This window comes from Gambusia affinis, linkage group LG12 (assembly GCF_019740435.1).
Source record: "Gambusia affinis linkage group LG12, SWU_Gaff_1.0, whole genome shotgun sequence".
NCBI lineage: Eukaryota > Metazoa > Chordata > Actinopteri > Cyprinodontiformes > Poeciliidae > Gambusia > Gambusia affinis.
This window is the reverse complement of record NC_057879.1, coordinates 16,447,160-16,470,798: the sequence shown is the minus strand read 5'-3', so window position 1 is coordinate 16,470,798 and position 23,639 is coordinate 16,447,160. Positions and strand designations below refer to the sequence as shown.

Sequence of the window (23,639 nt, the reverse complement as noted above, 5' to 3'; positions counted from 1 at the left end):
GCCTTTGCCTTACACAGAGAAATAACACTTGATGAAATAATATACTTGTGTGTAAGAGACACACAAGTATTTTACAGCACTTATAAACATGCATCCTCTATCAGCATGGACCAGCTGGAGAACATTGGTGTTATTGTTAAATATGAGTCAGGGAGTGAGTCAGACAAAACTGATCGAACTGCAAAAAAACAAAAAAAAGTGTTAGAACACATGCAGAAGTTTCTATTCTAAATCCTGATGTTAGCTAAGTGACTTCAACTATGTGAATGCTTGACACAAACCGATCAAATCAAATGATGATAACGCTTCGAAATGAGGTCAAGTGAGTGTAAACCAACACATTCTTAATCCCCTGTTTAACCCTGTGAGTTCACAGCTTAGTGTCACAGTAATCAAACTGTCACACTTCCTGAGTAAGCTTGTGTCCTCCATACAATGAGGAAAAGAAAAGCAGTTAACAAAAAAAAAAAAACACACCCGCTTAGAGATAGGTTTCATCCCACTCATGAATCAGTTCAGTGTTAAACTTAAACAGTGATTCAGTTACATATATGCAGAACACCCTGATGGGATCTACCTTACAGAGTAGGTCTATGTGACGCGGTTCACCTGTTGTGGCTGCTGCTACTGATGTGTCAGAGATGGACTTGTGTCTCCAGAAACTGATAGCTGACCCCTGCCTGCACTGAAGTCGGTTCAGCCTCTCTGCCAGACCTCCACTGTGGAACAAACACACACACACACACGCACACACGCCCCCACCCACACACACACATGGGGAGATGATGTAATGTGATAAACTCACACAGAACATATGACCTAACCAATGCTTGAGCAGATCTGTTTGTTTCAAAGAGAAATAAAAGCCTTTCTGATGCAGGCAACAAGCCTGCAGATAGCCATCTGTCAGATTGTTGGGCTTAAACGACATTTAGCACCCACATGATGACACCAGGTGTCCCTTTCATCATCCCTTCTGCAGTGGAAACATTGCAATCAAAGTTTGACTGTCACCTGGCAGAAAGCATTGAATTTGCTTGTTCCTATGATGAAGCAATACACTGTAGGAGTTTATACAGCAAATGGCTTCATTTAAGGAGATAATATATTTTTGTAGTTAATTTATACATATTTAGCATTTTCCTAATTTTTCCAGGTTAAACCCCTAAATTTTAGCGTATTTTATTAGCGATTTTGTAAGATAAATTAGCACATTCCAATTGTGAAGTGGAAGAAAAAAAAGATGCATTGTTTATCATTTTAATTACATATTAAATTGTATCTAAATTGTATTAAGCTCTCTTTACTTTCACACCCCTAAAAAAAATCTAGTCCAGCCTACAAGCCTCGGAAGTCTTACTAGTAATTAAGTAGTAATCGACAATGAAGGCTTCAGAGGTTTGTACAAAAGTATTAGCCTAGTGAGAAATCAAGGAACATGGCTGACAGGTCAAAGAAAAAGCTGTGAAGTAGTTTAAAGATGCATTAGGTTATAAAACTGTATACCAAGCTTTGAATATTTTGCAGAGTTCTTTGCAAAAGAGTATGGCACAACTGTAAACCTACCAAGACATGGATGCTCACCTAAACTCGACAGGATGACTAATAGAGCATTAATCAAAGAAGCTGCCAAGAGGCCCAAAGGAACTCTGGAGGAGATGCAGGATACACTTCTCAGGTGAAAGAAAAAGTAAACTGCTACATTTATAAAAAGAGGAATAGTTGCCAAAAATCTGGCTTTTTTAAAGAATTGTAAGCAGAAAACCATTGTGAAATAAAACCGATATTTTGTTGTATACCACAAGTCATGTAGATGACACAGCAAACCTGTGGTAGAAGGTGTTCTGGTTTGCTGAGACCACAGCTGATCTTTTTGGCCTAGAAGGAAAAACGGATGTGAAGAACTGTGTATAAACTATGTCCAACATGACATACAGCTGTGGAAACACCGTGCTATGAGAGGGGGAGGAGGTGTCACAACTGATGGAGGGCAATACTGGGTCAACAACAACACAAAATCCATGTTCTGTTAAAAATGCTCACCTTCCTGCAAAAAGAAGAACCTGGTCCGAAAATATGTCCAAAGCTAAATGGAACAGTCTAGATCCGGGCATATTTAAATAACGGATAAATAAATAACGGATCTAATTAACAGATCTAATTAAAGTAAGAAACTGTGGCAACACTTAAAAACTGATATTCACAGAAGTCATTAATCAAATCTGAATGAGCTTGAGGTTTTATGCAAAGAGAAATGGGACAAAGGTTCAGTGCATAGATGTGCAAAGCTAATAGAGACACATCCCAACAGCCTCGAGATGTAATGGCATCGAATGCACACGACTTTTTAAAATATTTTCTCTTCTTTTTGCTTTTACTTAAAAAACAAAAAACAGACATTTACTTTTTTTTCCACTTCACAATGATGCATTTTGTGTTGATTACACAAATCTCACAAATATACATTAAAGTTTGTGGTTGTAATGTGTAAAATTTAACAAAAAAAAGTCCACTTCAGAAGAACGTTGACTTCTTGAAAATTATATTTTTGTACTGCCTGAAATTGTGCCAGATTAATTTTTACATAAGACTTAAAACCTATTGCAGATTGTTCTGCACACATAAAAAAAACAACACACAATTCAAACCTTTTAAACTTTCTTTTCTTTTTGGTAGAGTCTTCAGGTGTTTTGAACTGTCTGTCCATTGGTTTTTTAGGCGTCTGCAGCATGGCCTGCGCAGATGTCAGCCAGTCACGGACAGACCTTTTGCTGCCCTCTCCAGATTGGAGAGAAAAGACGTCGGAGTCCAGTTTGCGAGATGTCAGCGTACAGCCAAGATCGTCTCCATCAGACACATAACCTGAGATCTCTAGCTCTTTCATCTAAGAACAAAGTACAGGATGTGAAAATTTTAATGAGTCAGCATAATAAAAAAATTATATGAAGTTAAAAGGTGATAATGACCTGACTCAGCTATTAGTAAGTTAACAACACTGAAATGAGAAAATGTGCTCAAATAAAGAGGAGGTGGATATGGTACACTGACTGATAAATCCACAAAATATGGTAACAAAACAAACTTTTTCTGCTGTATCATTTCTGAGTACACCTGAGGGAATCTGTTCACATGGAAAACTCCACAAGAACCTGAGTTCTTGTCATGTGCAGACAAGACCAGCATACCAGGCTCCGTCAGTCAATCTGTTCTCTTATTTGAATCAACTTGACCCTGGTAGGCAAAATGCCAGCAGACGTCACACTCTAACCAGCCAAAGGGAAAAAGGAACACTATGTTCCTGGCCTGGACTCAAAAATGTTTTCACCCAGCACTGAAGCATTGTAAGCGTACAGCGTAACAAAGCCCCATCCACTTGCAAGCTTCTTCTGCCCCCCGAGAACAAACAGTAGTAAGACTGCACTTGTAGTCTCGCTCTTGTTTGAATGGAATTGGAGGTTTTTGACCTCTTTGTGCGCAGAGCTTTAAGGAGTCAGAATAAGCAACACGCTTCATCTGGGAAGTGGCCTCACTCGTAAAATTCCCTTCACATGCAAAGTTGCCTGCATGGCTCCGCCTGTCCACTTTCAGCGGCAAATACAATAACACTGAGTCTGACAGGCGAGCTCTGACCGAGTCAGCCAGGCATTTATCAGGCGTAATAAATTTTGCCCTCTGTTGGGATCTTCCTACTTCGTATCCTGCCGGATCCGGCTTGATTTACAGTTTTGAAGCTTACAAGGAGGTTCATTTCTAAAGAACACGTCAACTTGTACATATGCTGGAGAAAATCAAGTCAATATTTACTCAATCTAGAATAAACTGTTTTCATCAACTAATATTTCCTTCTTTAACTTGCTAACATTGCTAAATGCAGAAACTTGAAAGCTTCCTCAAAGATTCCATGATCTAACCACAAACCTCCTGTTAGGTGATCTTAAATCTTTTTGACCCCATAAAGCTGATGGCAGCAAATGAAAATTGTGACGAGAGGAAGTAGCTAAGGTCTGTGGGAGCGATGTTAATCTGTCAGCAGGCTTCCTCTTAACATGCGACCTCTAAACGCAGACATTTCTGCACAACTTACTGACTATATGTGTTAGTTTGTTTGTTTGTTTTCAGCAGACCCAAAGTGGCTAATCTACCAATCACTGTGAAGGTATGTTTTTAAAACTTAACTTGGCAAACCACAAAAATGCAGTACTTAATCCGAATGTTCCAAACCAAATACAAAGTTGGCCTAAAATTAATAAAAGATAAAACTGAGTGTTTGCTTGAACCTGAGCCCAAACCCTCTCCACTCCTTATGCATTCTCTCCATGCCAGCCCTGCCTTTAGCAAACACTTCCTGTGAATGATTTCTGAGAAAAACCAGTCAGTCTAAATCTTCAACTATACAGAGAAAGAATATGGTAATAATTCAAAGGGTTTTTTAATTCTATTTTTTTCAACTAGGTTTTAGAAAAGAGGAAAAAAGTCTAAAGTGACGTTAAGACGTCAATAAAGGGTGTCATCAAAAATAACATGACAGATTTTTATAGTAGGACAAATAAAAAAAGAAACTAAATGCTATAACTGTTACTAAGGGGGACACATAATATTGCTGAAAATCTTTTTTTTTTTGCAGTTGTGCAGCTTAATGGTTATATTAAAAACCATTCATGCAAAAACAAATATTTTAATATTCAACCCTCAAATCAGTAAATGTTTCTCCTTTCTTCTATGAAATACAAATATTTCCCCATCGTAGCTGCTTTGAATGTGTTCAACATCACAAAATGCCTTGCATTTAAGCCAGAGGGGGTTTTTGCTATCTCACCTGATAAACTTTGACAGAACATAGCATGATTCCAGGCTGTCAACACTAAAGCTTTCAGATCATCTAGGAAGAGTAAAAACTCCACCTAGTGGCATAATAGCTGAACATATAATCACTAGTAAGGAAATCCATATTAACAGGACTAATAAAAAGACTTGAACTGAACCAAAATAGCACAATTATTATTTTACTCTGAAATATGAGCTCTTGTTAACCTTTAACTGTCAGTAAAGCTCAATGCAAACCTTCATGGTGTGTTATTAGCAAAAACTATGATGTAACTTCTCTCATTGGCTGTAATATACTCAGTAAGCATCAGTATACAGTAGTTACCTAAATTTTATGTCATGTTGTTGTGGATACCCTGAATGAAATACCTAAATCAGGGGTTTTCAAAGTATGAAAGGGTGAGCCCCCCTCCAAGGAGCACAATGCCTGCTGCGGAGGGTGGAGTGTAAAACTCCACCTTAGTGATGGCATAGTTACTTTGAAAAAGTAACTTTAATCACTCCTTGAAAAAGTAACTTAGTTATATTACTGACTACTTGACTTCAAAGTAATCAAGTTACACTAAAGTAACTTTTAGTTACTTTCAGCAGCTAGCTAACAACAACGCTCCGCCTCCTGTGAAAATCACATTGAGCTTTGCCAATACTTAATTGTGTTATTTTATAATGGTAACATCAACAATGTGTCTCCACTGATAAGGTTGAACTTTTGAAGAGGAGATTGTACAAAAAATAAACATGAGTAATTTGTGTGGTCCACTGTTGTCTGAAAAACTCAAAGAAGGTCTATTCAGTAAGAATGCTAGACAACTGCCAGATTCAAGCGTGTTGTGTGCTACCTGCATTAAAAAATCATTGCAGCTCCACAGCTCAGATGGCTCGACACTTACCGATATTTATTAGGATTGCTAACTATTGCCAACTACGGACACGCTTATTCGTGGCTGTTTTCACGCTTATTGCGCTGTTCATATTGGTCTCGATGTTTGCAGTTTTCTTTTCATAACATGTCATTGAGAGGTAGAAATTGTTGACATTTAACAAAGTACAAAGGACGGATCATCCGGGAAATGATGAACAGGAAAGATGACTGCTAAAACTACAATGACCAAGTTCTGGGATTTATTATGAGTCTCTGCTTATTTCCAAGCCCAAATGAGCAACTTCACGTTCAAAAAGCGAGCCTAAAAAGGCGCAACCCGCCACTCATTAAATTTGGCGACTTTAAAAATCGGACTTGGCGACAGAAACTGAAAAAGTTCCAGTTTTTCCACCAACAAAATCGCATCTCCCCCATTTTTTACATTTCTGTCATATAGAGACGGTCCTCGACAAGGCGCGAGGAAATACGATTAAATAACAAAAGAAGATAGTAACGCAAAATGATTTTGATAAGTAAATGTAGTCTGACTACTGGATTTGAAATAGCAACGCGTTAGATTACTCGGAAAAAAGTGGTCCGGCGTCAGTAAATCACTGGCCAAAACATCCTCTGGAAACATTTCCACTTTTCCTAAATCCACAGAGTTGATCGTAATGCGTAAAAGACGTTTCTCTCATCAGTAGACAGCAAGCAGATAGCTTTTCGGTTTACTTTTTCCTAAAGTGCTCTGGCGATTCCATAGGCGCGCCACACTTTGAAAACCGCCGACCTAAATGAATCTAGCTCCATCTAGTGTCTCTTCGCAAAATTACAACTTTAAAGAATAATCAGTTTGAGTCCAAACATTGAGCTCTGCTTTCTCTAAAGTGGATTTATGTGCATAGTTGAATCTGTGAGTAAAACAGATTTCACCTTTTATACAATGTTAATTTTGAAGGTTATTTACAGAAGTATAGTAATCTCACATGTTCAGAATCGAGAGGACAAACATTTGTGTTTTCATCAGCGGACTCCGACCCACAGTCTGAAATTTGCTGCCCACTGTCCTTTTCATCATCTTCCTCGGACTGATCCAGATCGCTGTCTGTTTCTATAACAGGAAGATCATCTGAAGACAGACAAAAAGAAAGATTCAGCACTTTTAAATGGTGCAAACAGTATCTTAAAATCTTTATCAGTAAACCACAGTGGTGTTATCAAGGAACAAAGGTCTATTCAGTAAGAATGCTAGACAACTGAGAAAATTCAAGAAAACAAGTGTTGTGTGCTACCTGCATTAAAAAATCATTTGGATTTAAATAAGCAAACAAGTACAAGACATGAGATATTTCATTAGGAAAATACATGCCTATGAACGCAATTAGCTATGTAACCTTGCTTGGTGCAAAGAATATCTTTTTTTCTTAAGCTAAATTTTACATAACATGTCTTGTGGCAGTGAGAATATGCTTCACATTTAAGCAAGTCAAATAATTGGTTTTCAAAACGAAAACAAAGATGACTGCTGAAACTACAATGACCAAGTTGAACTGTCAAACAGATCTTTTGATAATCTGGTTAAAGACAACAAAGGTCCACCATAGAAAGAAGAGCTTTAAGCGTATTTTATGGGGATTTTATGTGACGTACCAACACAGAGTCAGAAATCATTTTAAAATTGAAGGTAGATAGTGCTTTTTTTTTTTTTACAAGTAAAAACGTTTTAATGTGTGTGTGTAGTACATGCACATAGTTATCAGTGTTTAGCCTTTTATATTTAGAGACTTTTTAGATAAAAAGCTGAAAGGCCAAAATCGAAATCGGCAGGTCAGTCATTTTAAAGATTGATGATGGGCCAAAATACTGTAATCGGTGCAGCTCTAGTTTTTAAACTGAGATTACACACAAGTGGAACTCCTTCTATCCACTGTGTGTCTCCTGACAAACGTTTAGAGTCAGTGCTGTGATCTTTGGTTGCTTCAGTTTGACAGGTCAAGATAAAAAATAAAAAAAAGAGACCAAAAAATAAGCAGTCCACTAATTTCTTGCTGAATCAGTTTTCTTTTTTTTAATTGCTTTTCCTCCCCCCAAGATGATAATTTCAAGATTCATTAGGCCCAACATATTAAAAGAATGGTTCAGCAAGCATTACACTTTCCTTTCACATATGGATTAGTTTAACCAATGATAATGATATTCAGCGTGTTCTTCAGGAGACTACACAGGCTGCCAACATCGATGCTAAATCTTTTGAAAAATATTCCAACTGTTGAAACAATTAAGAAAAAGTGACACTATATTTTGCCAACACAACCACATGTTCCAACAGAAATTGTTTGATAGGCAAAATTCACTCAGAGAGAGGACTGTAAAAACACATCTGACTTTCATGGCTCTCTTGTCTAAACCACGATAAAAAAAAAAATTGTATTTTAAAGATACTATGTTAAATACGTTTAAAATGCCTCAACTCAATAGGTCTGGGCAGATATTATTCTTTACCTTTCTCATTAGTGAGCATGCTCAGAGCAGTGGTGTAAGACTGAATCAGAGCTTTAGGTCTTCTTGGCATTGGAGGTCGCGGCCTGTGCTGCAAAGCAACTTTGGACTTATGCTGCACCTGACTCTCATCATCAGACGATTCAGTTTCAGTGGAACTCCAGGCGATATCCTCCGGGTCCTCATCATCAGCACTGCTCTGCACTGAGAAACCAAAAACATAAAGAAGAAAATGAAAAAACAATGTCATGCAAAAAAAAAAAAAAAAAAAAAAAGCAGCAAACATGCTGCAAAAGAGCTGAAAAAACTACCCAAATCCATTCAAACTGACACCAGTATATTCAATCTTAATAGTCTCAGGAGGGCTCCAATATTTACACAAAGAAAAATAGCCAGAAAGGAATTTTCCAAAATTTATGTAGAAAAACCAGTTTCGGGAAGAAATACTGCCAGGAAATAGCTCAAAGAAAGAAGTTTCGTTTTGGGTGTTCTTTGTTGTATCTGACTTACTTAGCATTGAATTAGAGAGCCTCTGTCATAAATCACACTGCAGAATACAAATATTAAACAAAAATGTTTATTTCTCCCAATATTACCTAAAGCAGGACTCTGAGCCAACTTCCTTTTGACAGACAGCTTTTTTCCTGACTGAAGATTCTGCAATAAAAGCAAAAGCTATTACAACCACCAGGATAATCAGAGGTGTACATTGTAGTTATATTATAGACAGTGGGAAGCTTTGTCACCGGGGTCCCCAAAAAACTGTCCCCGCATGTTGCCCAACTTCTGGAGGACAGAAGTGATGTAGTTTCCCTCTCCCTTTTTTGAGGACCACTTTCAACAGCATCCGTCGGAAACAAAAGACACTTTATGTCTTTGGAGAGCCTTTTACGCTGATAAAGAGATTAAAAGAGTAGTTAGCAATACAGATCTTCTTTAATTGAACTTAAAAAGTGTAGAAGGTAAATCATTTGAGTTTAATTAATAACTAAAATAATGCAACTTTGTTGAGGTCACTACATGGCGGGTAGGTAAATGCCTGTCAGAAGTCTTAAGAACACGGCAGGATAACATGGGTTGCTAAAGCAAGTGAAGTTTAGCGTAACTCGGCTAACAAGCTAGTTAGCAGCCTTCTTACCTTCCTAGAAGACATGGAAACAAAAACATGCAAACTTCCAACTTAGTAATGTTTCCGCTGTGGGTGACTTTAAACAATAAGGGCATTTAACCTGTTTCTAGCAAGTTTCCGGTGTTTGTAGCCGGACAGGTGTGCAAGAAAAACGAACTGAAAGAACTACTGGTGGAGTTAGCTCAACAGCAGTAGATATGCTTCATTTTTTAGCAGCGAGTCCCGGAGGCGGGCGGGCTATCCACGTAAGGTAGTTGCACAACCACGTCCTAGCAAGTCTACCTTTTTTCATCATAATAAGTCAGATGTTATATGTCTCTGCGTATGTGCTTTAGTTTCGCTTCACTGCCACTCCATAAAACAGGAGGACGTAAACGCAACACTGTTATGACTATTGGAAATTTTCTTCAGAAATGTATAATTAACTCTGTGGGAACCCTGCAAACATAACACATTAAAGTCCACGTTTTGCTCCTTATGCTTATTGTTTTTCTTGCTTGAGTTGATGTTTTTACAAGTAGGTTTTTAAAATCTTGTGAGTTTGTTCAACCCCACTAAGTCGACACTTTTTAGAACCACATTTTGTTACAGTTACAGCTTCAGAGACTGAACGTTTTAGGCATTCTCAGGAGTTTTTAAGCCTTGCCTTAATATCGCAAATGGGCTTCAGTCTTGGCATTTTAAAAATACGGCTCTGCTTTCATATGAAACATTCAATTTAAGCTAGAACTTTGCCCAGTATTTAGCTCCAACCACCTTTCCTGTCCATGCTGAAGAAAAGCCTTCCCACAGCATGATGCTGCCAGCTCTATTTTACACTGCGGAATGTGTATGTAGGACGATGTGAAGAAAACAGTTCAGTACTCCATCAAACAAATAAATTAAGTTATTTCAGTTGTGAGTCACTGTTCATTTATAGTTACAGGACACGTCTTCTGTGGACTCAAAATGTAATTTTATTACAGAACATCCACTCGAATAGTAATATCTTTCAAACAGCAAGTTAAACATACAAAAGCTTACTTAACATGTCTGGTTTTTTTATTAAATATGTAAAAAGCAGGTCAAGTTATTCACAAATGAAATGCAAACATGCGACACATTTTTTGGGGAATGCATAAGGAATGGGACATGGAAGAAAAAAAAAAACATTTACCATTCATTAACTATTGACAGTACATGTTTACATTCCTTTTTCATTTACACAATATTATATAACTAAAGCATTGTGGTGCGCTGTTCAGCTCAATATTTGTAAATGCAATATTAAGAAAGGGTACACAATGTACTTACTGGAATATTATGAGGCAACCTGCTCAGTGAACCGACTCATCTCTCTAAGACCTGTGGTTTAAAAAAGAAAAAAATCTAAAAATACAAACAGAGTGCTGAGACTGAGAACCTAGAAAAGGCTGTTTTTTCATAAGACTAGTCAAGTCTAGCTGTTCTGCTCCAATAGTACATTGTTCGACATACTGATTATCTGAAAACTTGTAATTGGGAGGTTCACAGCTGTCTATTAAATGTTACTATATTTTATTCATAACTCCGTAACAGGATAGTCCTCCTTCATGAGGATGCAATGCAGATTTTTGTTCTATTTCTAAGGCTTAATAATAATAATAATAATAATAAATACGGTGAGGATCTATGGACAGATTGTCCAGAACAGAGTCAATGTCAGTGCAACACATGGGAGGAGATTAAATAAGAGCCACTACGAGCCCTTCCAGGGCTTTGCTTATTGCATTCTTGTGATTAATATTGATATGCAGAATGACACAGAAATTAAAAAAAAAAAAACAATAATAAAAATGTAGAGTTTAACACTTGCAACGACAGGTTACGGTTACCTGCCTAAACTTCAGCATTTTATCACATCTACTGCATGAGTCAAAACTACTTTCCACCTACACAGTCTGTGAAAACTTCTGTGATGGTCTGAGCTTGTCTGCTAGTGGAGGTCATGGGCACAAACCTGCCACAGCAGTTCACCAAAGAGTCACAAAAACACCAAACAGTGAGCAGAGATACAAAAAAAAACCCAAAAAAACAAAGAAAGAAACCCCTGTGATGGTAATTTTTAATCCAGAAGGTTGCTTCATGTGCTCATTCTTGGAGAGAAAAATAAAAATAAAAACAGTGAGGAGAAATTAAAAATCCTTGACAGTTCTCACATAATAAAAAGAGGAGTTTTAACTGCAGTGAGGGATGATGGCAGTTAGTATTCATCTTGTTCTTCCTGCGGATCTTGTGATGTCGCCTCAAGGGCTTGCTGGTCTGCTTCCTCCCCGTCACCCTCAGCCAGATCCCCTCGGTCCTAAAAAAAAAGAGATGCTGAAGCTGAGTATCGGTTTAAGGCAAGCTCATGTGATCATAACCGCACACAAAGACTTCTTATCTCGTCCAAATGGACACTAACTTTCAGCAGATTTCTTAACTATTAAGATGGACTTGAAACTACAAACTACAAGGTTTTGCTTTAAGGACATTTTAAGACTACAGATCCAGTTCAACCTAAATTTGAAGCTGTCTAGCATCCAAAAAGTAATTAAGTGTCCTGGTTTTGATTTTTGAATGAGTTTACGTTTAGTCAGAAAGTCCAAAAATAAAATGCTATTGGTTAAAATGCTCAAATCAATATGTGACTGGTTAAATCAAAGATAAATAATGTTAATTATACTTTTTAAAAATGTTAAAACATCCACATGTACTGCATTTATTGTCCTTTAAAAGCTGAAGATGAAAAATCAAAGTGTGGAAATTTAAAAATTATTCCATACTCAATTGTCTTTCATCCATACTTCTGCAGCTCAGAAAAACATCCAAAATATAATTTCATATTTTCCCAGACTTTTCAAGGCTGTGTATAAACTCTGATACCACTTATTCACAACAAACAACCCCTAGAGACATTGAAACAGGGGAAAGAAAATGTGCTCATGTAAGAGAAAAAGAAATTCTGGAAATTGAAGCTGACCTGTTCGTCCGAAGCATATAGCACCTCCATTAGCCGATCGACAAACGGGCTGTTTTCTTCACCCTGTTCCTGACACAGCATCTCCACTTCCCGCAGCTTGCTGAAGTAGTAGTCCCGCTCCTTTTCAACCCCTTCCAGTGCCAACTTTAATGTGTTCACCTGAAAACAAAAACAGAACTGTTGAAGGAAATTTTTAATGAGGAAGCAAAAAACAAAAACAGAAGTGACAAGACAAACTGGAAGAGAAAACTGTTTCCAAAACAACCAAATGCCCAAATCCTCATCTTGGAACATAGTAAAAAAAAAAAAAAATTATGAAAAATATAATAATTTAATAAAATATTTATCTGCTCAAACCAGCAAGAAAAACATCCTGACAATGGTGTGAAGCAAAGCTTTAATGTTTAGCTTAATCTCAGAGGAGAAAAAGCTCTTGATGTGAAGATCGGAGAACAAAGATGCCCTATTTTTGTCACCAACTGAAATTGCACAAGCTTTCAAATTCTACCTGTATATATTAAATTAGAACTTGGGTGGATTTAGTTAATGTGGGGAATTATTAAATGCCAGAAAAGTAAAAAACTTTCATTCCTGCATCCCAGCAAACTCTGCTTCATTATTCTTTAAGAGCAGCTTCCTCTAAAAAATAGACAGAGTGATGAGTGGAAATGATAAATATTGTACAGCCTCCATTTATGATATATTGGGAAAGTGAACATAAACAAACTAAAATTGGGAGTGTGAGTGAACGCTTACCTGCTCAGTAAGATGAGTGACCTGCACTTCCAGTTCTTTCTCTCCTTTGGCAGGAGTCGATACAATTGCAGGTATCTTTTTGGCTGAAGAGGGTCTGGATGTTGGCGTTGAAGCCTTGGGAGTAGTGGAGCTCAACCTTGAAGCTCCTGCAGCACATCAACAGGTGTTTGTAACATTGACAGAAAATCAGAGAAGGTCAGTTTTGACTTAAATCATTGAAGTTCAAACAGTTTATATTCATTGTCAAACACAAACAAAAACTCAAAAGGTTTCAGTACAGACAAGGATGCTGATCACAGTGGATGGTGGAGTGGATTCAAGTTGACTAAACTTTAACAATTATTAATTTATTTCATGTCGTTAGCTGAAGCTTACCTGCCGTGGGGGAGCTGGCTGCATGGTGAGACTTCTTTGGCAGGTTGAAGATTTGCTCACCCGGATCGGGTGGGGGAATGGCATCCTGGCCCTGCCTGGCTTCCACCGGGTCGTACTCTTTACCATCATAGTTGGCATCAAAGAATTTCTTAAACCACTGGATGAAATCCAAGTTGTCCTGAAATCTGCCTTTAACGAGTTTCTCCACTGGAATAATCTAAGAAGTAGAAATCGAAAGTTAAGCATGTGTTAGAATGAGAAGGCGTGTGACCTGAATAGAATCACATTTGGGAGACTCACCTTGTCCACATTCATCCTTTTGAAGGAGGCCTGCAGGAGTTTGAAATTGTGAATGTATTCATGTTCCAATTTAGCTTGAAATTTGACCTTTTTAAGACTGATGCAGCCAGGGAAGAGCAGATCCATGAACTGGCAATACGCAGCCCCTAGAGACGGAACAACAATGCAAAATTCTGTAAATTCTAATATTACAGGTGAAATTACAAATATTTTTTATGTCATCTACTTGGAAAAAATGAGGGGATCCCACACAATGTAGGCCAAATCTAATCTGAGCCTAATTAGGAAGCACATAAGAAGTTATTAACCAATTAGTCTCCACCTGAAGAAAAGAGTTAGTGTGTGTGCATGCGTGTGTGTGTGTGTGTGTGTGGGTGGCCGTGTGTGTGTTTGTGAAGGAAGTGACTGATTGAAATTGGATTACTCGGCCACAGCGGGACAAGGCAGCAGGCTTCAGGTTTATTTTTAGACAACTCTCGGCAAAAAAGAGGTGAGCATGTTTCCACAGGTTGCTATAGAACTGCTATCTTAAACAGAAAAGCATTTAGAGCCATCCATGCATTACAAAGCAAAGATGTAATCTGCAAAACATGCTTCCCATATCAAACAGCGCCGCGGACGCTGCCTGTTCGTACCTGACGAGAGCTGCTCCACTTTTGTGTAGTTTAGGCAGAGAATATCGTTAACCCAGGCAGTGATGTCATGCCTGCTCATAGTCTCCTGGGTTATTGAGGTAGAATATACGTTGACCGCCATCCCCCAGCTGAAACAGAAAGGAGAAAAACGTCAACTAACAAATGCAGAGTGACGGGCGTTAACCTCCCCGTGTTCAAAATCTTTAGAAAATAAAGACTTGATAAGTGTAGCGCTTTTCTCAACTGTGCAGATCTGACTACAAGGTGTAGTGTTAACCAGTTTGTATAATCAGAAGTAGGTACGACTGTAGGCCTGTAATTATTAGCTTAAAATTACATTACATTGTATCAGTATGTGAAGTTTTCACTTAGACCGCGAGAGAGTATTTAATGTTTTGATGTGACAAGAAACTCCAGGCTAATTTTTAGGACCTCAACAATGGGCCGGTTGCCAAAGCAACACTTTCAAACCCCCAAATATCCTTATTGATGCCTCTCCTACAGTGTCAAGCTTTTAATGAGACGTCAGAAAAATAAAATGAGTTTTCTCCAAATTCATGAAGGTTAGAGTTGCGCAGCTCTACCCCTCCCTTACTTGTTGCTGTACATTACTTGTCAACTGGCTTTTTCTTGTCCATGTGTAAAAAGACTATTTTGGGTATGTAATAACAGCTGAAAAGGATAGTGTCAAAATAAAAACATTTAATGACATGTTTTAAAAAGTCTACTACTCATTAATTTTAATAATTAAATAAAAGCAATTAGATCATTCTGTGTGAACATATAGCTGTGGCAGTTTTACTCCAGGTGCATCATGGATTGAGAATCTAATTTTAACTCATGTCAACTCATTAAACATCACATCACTGTAAAAAATTCTAATTTCAATAATCTTTCATTTATCAATGTAGATATCATTACAATTAATTCAGCCAGGTTAGGAATGGTACACTGCATATCCTGAAATTTCTAAAGCTATTAACTGAAAATCCACAGAAAAGGTCCTCTTCTGGGAATCAAACTACACAGAAGTTCTAGAAATCCATACAGATTTTCTTGCCAGTAGCAGATACGTCTGCTAGCATCACTCCATTGTTTTGTTTTTTTGTTTGCTTGTTTGTTTTATTTTGTTGTTGTTTTTACATGAGATTAAATTGTAATATTCCCAATCTGGTTGCCAAATCTACTAATTGGGGCCATTTTTAACTACAGATTAAAAGGTGACAATGAACCATCAACATATCTCCAAACTAAAACTTTGATCCTTAAGCTGCAGATGAGGCAGTTAAACAAACTGTCCAAATGATGCCCAATCAGTGCTCAGAAATTCAGCAGCTAGCTCAACAACTAAGGAATGTCCTTTGATCAACTGAACTATGGATGAGTGACAAAAGCGCAAAGTGGCTTTGAAAGAGCTCCAGTGGTTCTACAGGTCCAAAGGGAATCATAAAAATCTATTCTAGTGCTGTAATAATAAGGATCAGTCTGTCTCAAAGACTAATTTATATCGATAAATTAAACAGAAGTGTTGAACTGGGCTACACAGGAGCTAGAAAGACAATTTGTTCATTCTGATGGAAAACAACATTGCAAGCAGCTCATCAAATTCACACATTAATATGAGCAACCACTCACATTGGAAATTTTTCCTATCAACTTGTCTGTGCGTGTTAAAAATAGGGAATGGCGATATCACAATGATGTACACACTCATTCAATAAATTAGAACATTATTGAAAATTTTCTTTATTTCAATAAGATGGTTCACTAAGAGAAAAAAAAATTCACCACAGACTGATGTTTTCAAGACTTTATTTCTGGTAATTATGTTGATTTTCCACTTATAGGTATTAAAAACAATATTTAAGATTAGAATATTACATCAAGCTAATAAAAAAGATTTGGGGCTTAATACCTTATTTTCTAACAAACTTTTACATTTTAAGGTGTGGGAAAAAAATGGTGAGCTACAATCTATCTTATAATAGGGTAAATAAGATGTGCTGTAATTGTTTTTTTTTTTTTTTTTTTTTAATCTGGGTGTTATGAATGAATAGACTGTACCATGACCTGTCAGACTGTCAGTGATGCTGAGGGATTCAGCTCTGTAATTTTGGCCAGTACATGTAAAATCATTGGTATAATTTACAATAAACATTTTATTAACATTTTAATAAACAGTTGAGTTATTAATTGATCCAGAAGTTGAAAAATAATTCTTTGGTTTTGAGACATAACTTGGAACATTCAGATCAGAAGTATGCAAATATTAGGTTTAAGAAATTAGCCACACAAACATTAAAAAAATCTCTGGTTCATACTTATCCTAACTGCAAAAAGCCTGTTTTGTAAATTTATTGTACTCCCACTATGGATTGTTGTGATTCCCTGCAAACCAAATTTTGTGTCTCACAAGATCACTCATCTCTATTTTGCAAATGAGGTTTGATCTTTTTTTCTCCCAAAATCCCTGTGCACGGAACCATTTCATGCAGCGAGAAGACAGAAGCTTTAACACAATCCTCTGATCGTGGAACAGAGCGTAATAACATATTAATACAGTTAATAATCATTCTCCACACGCAGAGAACAAGATACACGGCATAATATTAAGCTGTGGAGGAGGAGAGGATCCTCTCAGTGATTCTCGGAGGCCGAAGGCAGGAAGGAAACTGGGCCAGCCCATCTCATGTCAACAAAGCGGATGTATGCGTTGCTGTTAGCATGCTTTGTTAGCCTTGCGGGGCTAACCAGTACTGGACTGATGCCTGAATCTTAACGCGGCGGCAGTCATCTCCTTTATATGTAACTCTATACGTTAAATAGAAACACCAAATGCCCATTTATCACAACAGCAGAGACCGATCGTCCGCAGCAAACTGTCATGTCACGATGGGAATGTTCTAGCTGCAGCTTCTCTCAGGGTAGCCGTATGATTTAAAAGCCGCTCCGTGTCAATTCTCCAGATGAAAAATGAATAAAAATGTTCTTGCCCCAATGCAAACTGAGCCATTTAATCATCCGTTGCTACCTGCAACGACTTTGGCATATGCAGCGTGGCAGGAATCTGTGGTTTTAGGGTGAATTTAGTGATTTGCGCCACAGTCCCATTCTGAGCTAACAGGATTTGACATTCGCAAGAGGAAAAAAAAACAACGGATCGCTGCAAAGCAAAAAGGGACGCCGACGAGGAGGCCAGAACATAACATGCGTCTCGGGCTTTGCTCAGTGCGTGTCTTTTTATGACATTTTTCCCCCATCGTAACATGACATAAAAGCGGCATTACGCTGGTTTACCTGTAGGCGCGCTCTCCCCGCACAGTATTTTTCCTGTAAGGAATGATGTTGGTTCCGTTGTCCTGGACGATGTCGTTGTTATTCTCTCCATTTGGGGAAAGGGCTTGGGTGGGACCGGGCATTTGGGTTTCTAAAATGTTGAACAGATATTCTGTTCTTGCTCTCTGGTCGGGTGGAGAGGAAAAAATAGACACCAGGAACGATGCAAAAGCTATGAAAGCGGCGCACCTCCAAAGCTCCCTGCTTCTGTCTGCTTATTCCTCCCAAATCGCTGCCCTGACGATGACGGCGTCGCAACCTGCACCACGTGACCAATGGGGCTGGTCGCTATGTCAGTGCACCACTCTGTTGATAACTAGCTATTAAGTTTCAAAACTGATTTATTGTTTATGTTGATGTCTTGCCAAACAAGGGGCATCTAAAACATTGTAATATTGTCAAAAAAATTATCATCAGTAAATGCTTCAAATAATATTAGTACACAGCCGTACTAATTACCCAGCTTATATCAGGTTGTTGTGTTATCCTACAAAGAAATCAGCAAAGTAGAATAATAGCGCAATAAGCACACTAACTGAAAAATTACAACTACATTTAGTGTGTGTTTATTACATATTTTCTAATAAAACAACCTCTTACTGTTTTTTAGCAGCAGCTGATACAGTACTTGACTAAAGAACAAGCTTTCAGATCAGGTTAGGCATTTCAGTGAAACGGTGGTATATTTAATAAAGGTTAAACCAGTAATCTATACTGAACCATAGTCGTGATAAACAGCATGCTGACAAAAGCCAGCAAAATATTGCCTTAAAAGAAAAAATTTACATGAGAATAATTTTAGTGTTTTAGGTTCCATAGTCATGTCTGATTTTTGTAATGACATTGGATATTTATATCAGTTTAGACTAAGTTACATATCCTTATATAATTGTTACACTGTCACTAATAATGTAATTACGCCATTAAAATTCTACAAGTGTACATTTGAGAAACTTTATGGATATGGGCATTTTCTTGTTTCTACATTCTGATTCCTGCGGTGAAAATCAGCACACATCTACAATGCATGTTCGTTCGCATTTCTCATTTTGAAGAGTGGCAAATGAAAGCATGCTTCTGTGTCATGTTATATTTATACCTCATGGAAAAAGAGAAGTCAAGGATTACCAATTAATTGTTCCTCAACACTCTGATTAATCTGAAAAGTCTGTATTATGATTAATGATTTCAGTTGCATTTATTTTATATTATTGTCAGTGCCACTCAAAGTGGCACCAATGACTTTATTAATCAATTTTTTAAATATGTTAACATTTAAAATATCTCTACTGGTGGTGCAAATAAATATTAATAGTCTGTAGTTAAAACAACACCCAACTACTGTAAATGAGAAACATAAAACTCTCATTTATAACCATGAAAGTAGTACTTATTCTGAAAAAGTAACTAACTATAGAAACAATTTCACTTTAGATTTATAAGTCAATTCAACAAAAAGTACCTAGCTGCAACATGGATTCACATTTTGTATCACTCTTTGTTTGGGTTGCCATATCTGGTGTGATTACACTGCTTTTGTGTTGTTATTTCCATGTAACAACTGAGAGGGACAAAGTACGTCTTTCTGAAAAGCTAATTGTGAAATTTGTGAAAATGACAAGAAGCTTATCATAGAGTCTGAACACAACTTACTGTCATACTACAGAGAAAATGAAAAATGTCTATTAGACTAGTATGGCTATATTAGCCAAACATATGAGGCACAAACAGTACATATGGATCATGGACAATTTTACTGATTTCCTCAGACAAATAATGAAAATCTATGTGACCACTGCAGCTCCAAGCTACAAGTCCTTTCTTTTCTTTTCTTTTTGTGGAGGATACAAGCATTTCAAGCTGCTAATAACATCTCCAACAAAACCCATGAAGTACAGCATTTTCGCTTATCTGTTTTTACTGCCTTGGTTTCTTGTTTTTGTTTTCCTTTTAGCCATTTCTTCAAGAAAAGCCTCCATCAGATCTTGAGATCAATACAAAAATCCATCCAACATCTCCCTCAGTTTAAAGGTCAACTAATACAAAAACCTAAAGCTTTTTACACGTCAATTTTTTCCTGCCTTCATTTAATAAATCCACACGCTAACTTTATTATCAGATATCTTATTTAAATAAATTCAAACGCTGAAAGAGTAAACTTGGGGTGTTTTTTGTTTCGCTGGTCAAATTAGATTCAACACACCATTAAATACATGTAATTGCTGTTTACTTGTTTAAATTGCAAACACAGACCTGAATATTATTGTTCTTGAACATTGCAAAAGGTATGGGCAAGGAGTCTGTGCTTATAGTTAAAACTCCAGCGCCCCCATCAGGTTATGGTTAGAAAGCCTATGGTTCTTCAACACAGCATCTGAAAAATGTAACCCTGGAAAAGACAACCTAGATTATGGTTTCCCTCATCTTAAAGAAGGTGAATTAGCTAAAATTTTTGTACCTTTTTTTTAAATTCAGAACTTTGTAGTCAACTATTCTGTGCTTAAGTATTTTCTTTACTTCGAATAAATCTGGAACATATTTTTCATTTAAAATATTATGAAGCAGCATTTATGCAGCTTTCTCTTTGTAGGTGTACATTCCAGATTCTGATTAGACTTAGATGAACATTTTGTCAATAACTCTACTGTTTGGTTCTGCTGTTTTACTGAAGTGGTTAATCCAGCTTTAGCCAGTAGATCACATACCAAATGTTTATTATTAATTCATCATCATTGAAATCTGCAATTTCACTCTAAAAAGTGGCTAATTTTAGTATTTATTTTTCTATATGCAGAATAATTCAACCTCACTTAGACTGGATGAAGAATCCAGAATAAAACATCTATATGTTTGATCTTAACCATTCTTTTGTGGCTCTGGTTGTATCGTTTATGGTTATTATCCTGCTCAAAGCTGAACCTTTTCTGCAGTCTCAAGTCCAGGATTACTCTGCCTTTAGCTCCACTCATCTTCCAATCCACCCTGTCCAAGGTGTGTTCAGGGTAATGTAGTGTCAGCTCTTTGACACACAACACATTTTGGATGTAGCCAAAAAAGTTACAATTTGGTCTCATCTGACCATACTATCTCCTTCCTCAAAGTCCATATTTGTGGCAACTTTTGCTTGTCCTGTTGACAGATTCTCCCAGCTGATCTGTGGATCTCTGCAGATTCTCCAGAGATACCACAAACTGCTTCTCTTGAAATATTGCTTTACACCCAAACCCTGCTTTGAACCTCTCTACGTCTTGATTTCTGGCTTCTCTGGTGTGTTATTTAATTTTCATTGAGATTTTTGTCTTCTAATATGAAGTAACTACAATAACTTATAAAGCCTTTACAGAGCAGCTCTGTATATCCTTTTTAAATTATAAATAGTTGGACTCATTTTAATTAATAGGTCATTTCTGAAACCAATTTGCAACACTAGATTTCTTTCAGATGTATCAGATTAAAGAGCGCTGAAAATTAAAGTCTAACAAAATAGTTTTTATTCCATTTTATTTGTTATGTTCTACTTTGTAGTGGCCATCACATGAAATCTCAATAAAAGTGACTGCAGTTTGCAGCTGAAACCAACTAAGTGTGAAACGCTTCAAAGGGCATAAATACTTCAGCAAGCAATGCAATAAAGTTCTACAGAAGTTCAGACAGCAAACAATGCTAAGAGCCTGGCTGATGCTCTTCTGTTTATGTTGCAAGCTGTCAATGTAGATTTAGATTGTAACAGATTGGTGGTGCTCAGTTCAAGGCTGATGCTTTACAGTAACCATTAGGGTTGTATGTTATGCTGATGCAATCAATCATCACTGAGTTCTGCATTGCATGAGCTAACTTCAGTCTGAGCTTCATCTTACACAGTAAAATTTGAGTATAAGGCACTCTTAAAGCAACAGAGTACGGGGTGCAGATGTGTTGGCTAGTGAGTTAACAATGAAGACACATCTGGGGAATTTAAAAGAAAAAAATCAATGTAAAGCAAATGAGGATTTCAAAACTTTTCAAACACGTTAAATCTTCCCGTCTCTGCTATAACATACATTCCGCTATTGTTATTTATCAAGGCAAAAGCAGGATAACCCTGCTAATGTCCAGATTTTAAAGCAAACGTGTCACCGAACAGCTAAAGTCAGTCTGTTGAATGAAGCTAACTCAATTTACTGTAACAAAATAGCGATGTATGGAAAAGCCAAAACAATTCAAGTGGAAGAGCGATGGTTTATACTGACGCCAAAGATAATTTTACGAGATAGCAGGACATTATGTTCGACTAGCAACCAAGTTACTGTATGCTAATGTTGCCTTCACTGTCAAAACCACTGACAGTCGCGACATATGCTCTGACCCTCTCTAACATCACCACAAGCACCAGCTACTACCGCGTATAACCACGTTGTGGATAAAAAAAATAAAAAAAATCCGTCTCACTTTGCGAATCAAAACGAATCACAGATTTAAAAAATTTGAACATAGCAAATCTTACTCACCGCTTAACTCCGATCCACAGATTACAATGTGTTAAAAAAGAAAGCTGTTTTCCGGCTGAGCAGCCCCACCCTCAAACGCTCGTAAAACGAAGAACGCAGAACTGGAAACTGATTGGATAGCGTTTCATCGGCGTCGCAGTTGATTGGTCCGTCGATAACATCTGTTGTTGTAATGGCCAATGGCGTCTTCATGCGTCGATCATTCACAACGTACGACATGTCTGTCTTCTCGCTTTCTCGCATATTGAAAAATATTTTTATCTAAGTATTTGCTAAAAAAGAAAAAGTTTGAAAAAAACACTTTAAAATAAATACTTTTAAATAAATACTTTTTAATTTTTAAGGCAAAGCACATTAAAGACCTCAGTTGCACTAAACCACTGTACAAGGCAAAAGGTGTATGAAAAGCTAATTAAAGAATGTGTTGAACAACGACCGATAAATAATGTTCTAACTTATGACTTAAATATTATGAAGAATAATTTTTATTTAGTATTTCTTTTCTAAATGCGTAATATTTAAAATGTTTAAATTAACAAAGTTTGATTTGTTAAAAGCCAAATATGAACACAGCACCTTCATAAAACTAAAAGACAACCATCTGCGAGGACACATCTCAAATAAAATAAATAAAATTAGAAGTGTATCTAGATATTAGAAAGTTATTTCTAAATTATTATTATTATTATTATTATTATTATTATTATTATTATTATTATTATTATTATTATTATTATTATTATATTACACAATAGCAATAGATTTTATATTGTTCAGAGAAGAAATATGAAGCGTTCAGTACAGTTATCTAAAAAATAATTAATATCCATTTGAGAAAAAGTGGCATATCATAAAGGTAATTTAATTAAAGAAATATGCACAAAACATACTATATATTTTTAAAAGTATAATATCTGCAAGTTTAGACCTTACCATGCAGTGAAAAACACTGAAATGTCCCAACCAGGTTTGGTGTTTTTTAAAATTTATTTATCATTTTAATTTTATTTAGTTTTTTTTATTAACTTCTGATTATTGAAATCTTGACACTTCTATATACATTTTAAATGGACTTTATAAAAAAGTGGAACTGCTTTTCTACAGTGCAGGGCCCAGTGTAGTGCTTTTAACTCTACTCTAGGGAAGTCATTGCAACACATAAATTTACACTTCGAGTTAAAAATAAAAAAATAAAACTACTGGGCCATTGAAACAACTGCACTTCTCCTTTGTCAGCATTGGATGGCAGTATGGCACTTAGGAAACCTTTTAAGGAACTGTTATGGCTGATTTACATCAGACAAAGTAGAGACTATGTGGAAAGGTTAAACAATGACCACACAAAGAGAAAAATAATGAAGTAATAGGGATACGTATTTGTTGAGGGGAAAGAAAGAATATAAAATAACTGTATTCACTTCTGTAAAAACTGCAAATAGAAAATACTATAAGGCCA

General features: G+C 36.7%; 2 protein-coding genes across 4 annotated transcripts in view; both read right to left on the bottom strand.

Moving 5' to 3' along the window:
* The window catches only part of spidr (scaffold protein involved in DNA repair), a 44,818-nt gene extending 35,239 nt beyond the window's left edge, over nucleotides 1-9,579 (bottom strand). Inside the window, exons 1-7 of one of the 2 annotated variants that reach the window (XM_044134271.1) lie at nucleotides 9,324-9,579; nucleotides 8,932-9,078; nucleotides 8,782-8,842; nucleotides 8,189-8,389; nucleotides 6,673-6,815; nucleotides 2,649-2,884; nucleotides 610-719 (exon numbers count right to left, since the gene is read on the bottom strand). In XM_044134271.1, coding sequence (XP_043990206.1) covers nucleotides 610-719; nucleotides 2,649-2,884; nucleotides 6,673-6,815; nucleotides 8,189-8,389; nucleotides 8,782-8,842; nucleotides 8,932-9,078; nucleotides 9,324-9,338 — 913 coding nt within the window. In that variant the 5' untranslated portion in view covers nucleotides 9,339-9,579. The remainder of the gene's footprint in view (nucleotides 1-609; nucleotides 720-2,648; nucleotides 2,885-6,672; nucleotides 6,816-8,188; nucleotides 8,390-8,781; nucleotides 8,843-8,931; nucleotides 9,079-9,323) is intronic. The other variant, XM_044134270.1, reaches the window with a different exon arrangement.
* A 754-nt stretch (nucleotides 9,580-10,333) lies between these two features.
* mapre2 (microtubule-associated protein, RP/EB family, member 2) lies at nucleotides 10,334-22,254 on the bottom strand. Of its 2 annotated transcripts, none has more exons than XM_044133919.1 (7): nucleotides 22,184-22,254; nucleotides 14,361-14,488; nucleotides 13,726-13,871; nucleotides 13,426-13,642; nucleotides 13,051-13,196; nucleotides 12,295-12,453; nucleotides 10,334-11,634 (listed from the first exon to the last, which is right to left on the bottom strand). In XM_044133919.1, exons 2-7 carry the CDS (start codon nucleotides 14,479-14,481, stop codon nucleotides 11,536-11,538), a joined length of 888 nt encoding a protein of 295 aa, XP_043989854.1. In that variant the 5' UTR covers nucleotides 14,482-14,488; nucleotides 22,184-22,254; the 3' UTR covers nucleotides 10,334-11,535. The 2 variants fall into 2 exon arrangements, with proteins under 2 accessions (XP_043989854.1, XP_043989853.1); XM_044133918.1 differs by lacking the exon at nucleotides 22,184-22,254 and adding an exon at nucleotides 17,658-17,968.
* Between the last annotated feature and the right edge of the window lie 1,385 nt (nucleotides 22,255-23,639).

Coding starts and splice junctions, on each gene's coding strand:
- mapre2 (XM_044133918.1), bottom strand. CDS start 17,779: ATGCCCGGTCCCACCCAAGCCCTTTCCCCAAATGGAGAGAATAACAAC. Junction 13,872..14,360: donor AGTGGAGCAGCTCTCGTCAG/GTACGAACAGGC, acceptor TTCCGTCTCTAG/GGGCTGCGTATTGCCAGTTC. Junction 12,454..13,050: donor TCACTCATCTTACTGAGCAG/GTAAGCGTTCAC, acceptor TTTTGTTTTCAG/GTGAACACATTAAAGTTGGC.